General features: G+C 36.6%; 1 protein-coding gene across 11 annotated transcripts in view; it reads left to right on the top strand.

The window, feature by feature from the left end:
- The window catches only part of Nfib (nuclear factor I B), a 221,236-nt gene that overhangs the window by 211,606 nt on the left and 2,073 nt on the right, over positions 1-7,557 (top strand). For all 11 annotated transcript variants that reach the window (XM_087183933.1, XM_087183936.1, XM_087183935.1 and 8 more), the window contains one exon: positions 3,238-7,557. This exon is cut by the window's right edge and continues 2,073 nt beyond it. In XM_087183933.1, coding sequence (XP_087040059.1) covers positions 3,238-3,367 — 130 coding nt within the window. In that variant the 3' untranslated portion in view covers positions 3,368-7,557. The remainder of the gene's footprint in view (positions 1-3,237) is intronic.

Raw genomic sequence — 7,557 nt, forward strand, 5'->3', positions numbered from 1 at the left:
GATTTATCTCCCTCCAAAGGTTCATAAACAGTATTGACCATTACATTACACACTGCAATTTTGATATGGTCCTAAGGTAGGATGCAGGTTTTAAAAGGCTTACAGAAATATTTCCATTTAATTTGTTGGACGTTCTTCAGGATGAGCCCTAGTAGTGAACTAGCATCAATTTGTTTTTATTGAGCATTTTCTAAAGATTAATAACACATGTCTCTTAAAGAACTAAGAAAGCAGCTGAAAATACACCCTGAATTCTTGTCTTTTTTTACTTTATTTGGTAGATTTAAGAAGCTATACTGATTCTTCAATCATTAAAATATACTTTGTATCCCTAAACCATGTAGTTTCTAAATGAGTTTCTTTGAGCCCATCCATGTTGAGATTCTTTTTGATTTTTCAAAGTAATTTGTTTATTGTTTATATTGTCTTTCGCTGCCAATGATTATCCTGAACTAGCCTTTTACTTTTTGCTACTATTGCTTCTTACTTCAGATTAAAAATAATGGATCCCTTTTTCTGTAATTTATTTTTTTGTGAAGAAATAACATCAGATTGTCTAGACTCAATAAGGATAGATAAAACTAGGTCATTTTCTCTATGGAGTTCACCTTTCGGTCAGTAAGATAATTGTAGATAACAAATAATTATGATATGAAGTAATAAAAGCTGTAATAGGACTATGTACAAAGTGCAGTGGTAGCACAGTTGAGGGAAAATAAGTTTCTTGTTGCATTTCATAAAATTGTTCTCAGTGGTGCAAACCACTGAGATAATTGCTGAGGATGCATGTGGGAAGAAAGAAACGTGTGAAAACAGTTGAGTCTCTTAAGAACAGTTTCAACAAAAACATTCTTATTCTCTAAAATGATGATTTTTTTCATCAGATAATGAAGATATATCTTTTTATTTGAATATAATTATTCCTACATAATAAAATTTTTGGTACTAAGTACCTTTTTATGAGTACATGTAATCATGGGTAACATCTTTTAAAAATATAGAGTTGGGTGTGATTTGGAGCAATGAATTGATTTGTCCATCATAGAATTTATTGACTATTCACCGTGTGCTAGGTCTTGTACTATATGATTAACAAAAAGAGAGATGGTCTTTGGTGTCATGAATTTGTAATCTAGTCATAAAATCTCTTGGGTAAAAGAACTCACTGAGATATTTTCTGTTGAAATACCTCAGACATACTTACTTAGACATGTAGCAATAAGCCACATTTTGTATAGAGGTATCACTGAAGGAAAAAAAGTTATATACCAAGGTTTCTTTCAATCCAAAAATTTTCCTTCAGATTAATATTCTATGAAGCTTTTGTATCTTTGGAATTTAAATATAACCAAATAGATAGGTAGATAGATAGATAGATAGATAGATAGATAGATAGATAGATAGTTTAAAAAATGGTATCCATCTCACTTTATGGCCTCAAAAGTCAAGCAAAGGATACTAAATTAAATGTAAAATGTTGGAAGTCTATTTCCGTGCTAAGCCATGACTAAACTGAGTATGGAATTGTCTATTTGATATTTTCTTGGTTCATAATTATTTATGCAGCTGTTACTTGGCTGACTTTCATCCAGGTTGAGTACTGAAATCAGCAGTCCATCAGATCAGGTGTACCCAAAATGTGTGGTGTATCTAAATGTGCTGTGTAGATCTGGTTTTATTTTCCTTCATACAATATTTCTTTTATGAAAGATTATGCCAATAGCAAGTACAGAACTGTTTTTCAAAATTGTTTTGAACTGCCCCAATTCTAACAGGTCCAAGTAGAGCCAACTGGAGAGAGGTGGGACCCTCCCTCCCTCCCTTCCTGGGCACTCTCCAGCTCCTACCCTCAGAGCAGCACAGATGTGGTGTCCTCGCTGCCAGTAAAAGGCAGGAGATGCTCGGATTTCTCTTGCCAGCTAATATAAGAACACATGAATTGAAAGGAAAACATCGATTCTTTCTGAGAAAGAGAAGGATTTAAAAACACACACACACTAGCTATAGAATAAGCAATAGCCGAAATCTGTGCAGCTTCTCATTAAGTTTTCTCGTACAGTGGATATTCTGTCAAGAACAACAATAAAACTATTTTGGTTCTGATTTCCGTATTTGGTTACTAAAAATCTCGATTAAGGTATGTTTGATAATTAGGTATTCAGATTACATCCTATGTACAAATCTGCCTGAAAAATACATTTTTCCCTGTGTGAAAGAGAAATAAGTATCTTTTATGACACTTTTCAATTTTATTCAATCTAATAGGCAGGTAAAAAAATTGAAACTCACCACTAGATTGCTTATAAATTAAAGATAAAACAAGATCAGTACACTCTAACTGGGAGCTACAGTGTATTGGTATCACTGTAGATTGCTGCTTTTTTTTCTTTTGGATAAAAAGTTATACTCCATTTGTATAAAAATAGATCAGAGGCCCGGGGATTTAGCTCAGTGGTTCTGGCGCCTGCCTCCCAAGCACAAGGCCCCGAGTTCGATCCCCAGTTCCAAAAAAAAGCACAGCACATACTTATATTGCTAATCTTTAACTCCAATTCTGTTGTCTGGCCTTACTTAGGAATTTTGGCCCAGGGATTTAGCTCAGTGGTTCCACCACCTGCTCTGCAGGCACAAGGACCCGAGTTTGATCCCTGGTACCAAAAATTTTTTAAAAGTTAAAAAAAATAAAAATAAAAATGGATCAAATATTTTAGGAAGAAACTTGAGAGTGGTGGCACATACTTATAACTGAAGCATTCTTAGGAAGCTGAGGCAGGAGGATTATAGGTTTGAGCCCAACCTAGGCAAATTAGCAATTTAGGGAAACCCTGCCTCAAATAAAAAAGGGCTGGAGATGTAGCTCAGCATGAAGACCCTGGGTTCAATCCCTAGTACAGCAAAAAAGAAAAGAAAGATTAGGGGTATCAGAGTTCAACAACAGTGTATGTGTTTTACAAATTTTTCTACTTCACATTTTTTTCATGAAAGAAATAGGTCGTATATTGTGTGTATGTAGGTATAATATGTATGTTATTATATATACTATAATATGTAGGTATAATATGTATAATTTGGCACATTTATCTCATGTTAAACTCATTATCTCAGTTTTAAAAAACAAAGGTATAGTAGTAATTTGATGCATCTGAAGTTTATATTTCTAATACTGTTGTAGAATTTAACATTGTGTTTTCTCTTTTTTTTTCTTCTTCCCTCCCTGCTGCCCCTTTCCTCTCACAGTCCTGGTACCTGGGCTAGCTTGGTTCCTTTCCAAGTGTCAAATAGGACACCCATCCTACCGGCAAATGTCCAAAATTATGGTTTGAACATAATTGGAGAACCTTTCCTTCAAGCAGAAACGAGCAACTGAGGGAAAAGGAAATACAACAATAGTTTAAGAAATTTTAAAAAAAGGAAAAGAGGAAGACTGGACAAAACAAAGGGAGAAAGGAAAGAAACTGAAGAAAGAAGATGATAGACCAGCAATTGCAGCACTTACAATCACTAATTCCCTTAAGGTTGAAAGTATAATGACATTAAAAGGGTCGATGATATTTCACGAATGGTAGATCGCAGCCCCTGCAACGTAGCCTTTGTTACATGAAGTCCGCTGGGAAATAGATGTTCTGTCTCTATGACAATATATTTTAACTGACTTTCTAGATGCCTTAATATTTGCATGATAAGCTAGTTTTCTTGGTTTAGTATTCTTGTTGTTTACGCATGGAATCACTATTCCTGGTTATCTCACCCACAAAGGCTAGGAGGCGGCATCAGAGGTGCTGGTGACAGAGCCATGAGCCAGCCATTTTCTAAGCACTCTGATTTCTAAGAGTTAAAAAAATATATAAAATCTCTGTAGCCTTTAGTTATCAGTACAGATTTATTAAATTTTGGCCCTTAACCCAGCCTTTTCCAGTGTGTAACCCAGTTCAAAATCTTAAAAAAAAAAAAAAAAAAAAGACAGAAAAGGAAAAAAAAAAAGAAAAAAAGAGAAAAAAGGGAAAAAAAAAAACCAGTTTGAACACAAAGGCTCTATGGAAGAAATGCCTCTATGTAGGTGAAGCGTTATCTCTGCATGCAACAGTAAAAATTAATATAATATTTTCCCCACAAAAGAAACACTTAACAGAGGCAAGTGCAATTTATAAATTTATATCTAAAGGGGAATCATGATTATAAGTCCTTCAGCCCTTGGACTCTAAATTGAGGGGATTAAAAAGAATTTAAAATAATTTTGAACAAATTTATTTTCCCCTCAGTTTTTGAGGGCATTTAAAAAGGCATTAAATCAAGACAAATCATGTGCTTGAGAAAAAAAATTAATGAAAACACAGCACTTATGTTGGTTTAGCTGCAGCCTCCTTGGAGGTAGAATTTATTTATTTAAAATTACTGGTTGCATCATGAACCCATAGGGTGTACAAAAGGCTCTATAAAATCTGCATTATAGAGACAAAAGAGGCAGGCAAATCCATGTCACAAGGATAAAGCTTACAGTTTACAAACTGGGAACGCCAGGGTGTAGGATATTAAAAAAAGAAAAAAATGCACTCTTGAGAAAACAAATGTAATCAGGGTGCTGAAAACTTGCATGGTGCTTTCAGACATTAGCCTTGTTCAACAAATTTCTTGTATTGACAGATTCGTAGTGTGCATGGGCAGACACATTTTGCCTCTATGTCTCTTAAAATTTTAATTAAAAATACTCTTTCCAGTAATCCTAATTTGCACGAAGATATAATGTCCACATTACGTGCCTTGCCTTGAAATCTAAAAAACAAAAACAAAAAAAAAACAAAAAGTGACATCACTACACTTGTTTTGCTGCATTTATTATCATTTTAAATCTTTACCATTTTTATGACAAAATATTTTGTACTCCAGACGAAGAAAAATGTGTGACATCATGGATTTTTTAGACAGTTATACCTTTATCTCACATTTATAAAGCATATCATGGCTGTGTATAGTTGCCGCTTAAAAATTGTAATCGACCAGCAATATTTTCAGTATTTTGGTGTTTTTTCTATTAACCTTTCATGTTTTTCATCTTCCAATTAATATTGGGGGGAGGGGTTTCAAATTTATACGAATTATGCAATACCAAGTTTTGCCTATGTAGGTAGTGCTTTTAGCTGTATTGGTTATTATAGGTAAGTACACAGATTTTTTTTAAAAAAGTATGCTTTTTGTTTGTTTGTTTGTTTTAATTGACCAAAGTGGGTACTGCTATTTTTGCAGTGTGATGAGGTCCTTTTGTGTACTGAGAGATGGACAGGGGATTTTTTTTAATATACATATATATATGCTGGGGCGGGTGGGAGGATTTTTAACACTTTACAGTGTAGCTGTGAAGCAGTGCACCCTGAGATGGGCTTGGGCTGCAAAGCGACTGTTCTGCCTACTGTGACAAACTTCCACTTCCACAGGTCCCCCTCTCGACTTTCCTACCTGGGGTGCGAGCTGAACTCATTTCTGGTTTTCAAAACAACAAAACAGTAAGAACAAGCAGACACAACAAATTCTCCTGGAGGCAGACTTGGCTTAGAAGAAACTGTCTTACTTTAGGTGGTGGTGGTAGCTTCTCTCGGAGGTGGCCGACCCTCCCTCGGTGGAGCGTGGGCCTGTCTCCTGCTTGGCTGAGACCTCTGTCCAATGCCCACAGAGCTGATGTCAGATGTTTCACATTGGGGGTTTAACACAGGAGTAGCTTTCTCTGACAAAACACTTTTGACGAACTGGAAGGAGTGCTTCCATATTCTTTCCCCTCCACTTCCTTGCACCATTTCATTTATTAATGATAAAAATTATATTAAGGATATGATTTACCTGTGACTTACTGCTTCAAATGGTTAGCAATGCGCTTCAGTTTCTTTCAGTATCCAGAAAATTAAATGGAAGGTCGCTATTATTGAATGTATTTGGACTGATAGATTAAAATCAAAGTTCAGTTTCTAAGGAACAAAGTAAAGAAATAAATCTTTTTTTTTAAATTTCACCTGCCCCTTTAAACTAAAAACTAGAGCAGAGAGAAATATAGAATTTTAAGAACTTAATTTTCCTGTGGATTAATTAAACCCATTAGATACTGATGGGATTTTTTTTTTTCAAGAGATAGTACCTCAAATATAGATTTGATTTAGTGTCCCTGAGGATTAGAGGGTGAACGGAGGCTGGTTTTATCCTGTCCTTCCCCCTCTTCAATCCCACTTAGTTCCTTACTAGAGGGAGATACTTCAGAATTGGTGATACATGGTAGGCTGTTTTAAGGAGCCCCTGACCCCGTCCCCGAACGTTGCCTAATAAGATAGACTGTCAGTTGTTCTCGCAGCATATCATTTGATACCGAACACTTCAGAACAGTGCTTATGGGCTGGAGGATTATATCACTGAGCCCATTTGGTCTGATGCCTACACACTGATTAGTGGCGCAAGTTCCCGAAGAACGGGATGCTTGCCCGTGGAAGGCGGGTCCTCGGCTGGGCCCTGTGCATCTCTGACCCACGGTGGTGAGCACCTCCACCTCCCAGGACACAGTATTCCCTGAAGGCAGACTCGCTCTGTTTTGCCAGTGAACGAACAGTTGTAGTTGAATCCAGTGGCGCACTGTGGGTATTCCTGCCTGCGTCTGGACTAGAAAGGCCTAGTGCAAGTGTTGCTTTATTTTTAAGTCAATTTTTTGCTTACTTCCCTTTGAATTAAAACAATTAAAAGTACTACTATAGAATCTCAAGTCCACTTTTCGGCCTCCTCCTCTTACCAGGAAGTATATTCGGACTGACAAGGGCCCCACTTTGCAGGTCTTGCACGCCCTTCCCTTGCCCAGAGCCGCAGAGCGCGGGCTGGTGGAGGGACCCAGGTGTCCTGGGTTGCAGCAGCCCTGGCCCCAGCGGTCCCTGATGCTTTGCTCCGCGGCCCACTGCTCCCAGAGCCCCGCAGCGCTTCTCCGGAAGGGAGGCTGGTCCGAAGAAAACTAGATAAATACCAGGCAGTGAAGGAGACTGTACATAAAGACATGGCAAAATCTTAATTATAGCAATATAGTTATCGGGTAATTTTCGGGTGGGCAGCTCCATTAAAAAGTATGTGAATGAATTTGAAGCTGCAAGTAGCAAGAAGAGCGGAAGGTCTTCTTAACGAACCGCCTACCTTGTAGACAGTAATTTGTACACTGTATAGTTTTGTTAAGAATTTTTTTTAAATTAAAATTCCCATGTTTGTAAAGCTAACTTTTTAACAATTATAATGGAACTATATGTTGTTTCCATTTTTAAAGTAAACAAGAATATTCCTTGTTTAGAGACTGGACTTGAGTTAAAACTCTCCAGGCTCTTAAGTTATGTATTAAAAAAAATCTGTCCATGTTAGGAGTTATTTCACAGATTCCTGTGCTTGAGAAGCATAGGATACTAATCCTTTAAAAAAGTGTAAATGGAGAAAAGTTATATTTTATGAAGGTTATTTTGTTGTATTTAGTATTGGAAAAGTTGGTTTTCAGAGCATTTCAGAATGTTGGAAGCACCACTGTCTTTTTATTAGTATGTAAGGCCTTTAGCA

This window comes from Heterocephalus glaber, unplaced genomic scaffold, assembly GCF_053883595.1.
Source record: "Heterocephalus glaber isolate CG9 unplaced genomic scaffold, H.glaber_assembly_v1.0 deba00001481, whole genome shotgun sequence".
NCBI classification, from domain to species: Eukaryota; Metazoa; Chordata; class Mammalia; order Rodentia; family Bathyergidae; genus Heterocephalus; species Heterocephalus glaber.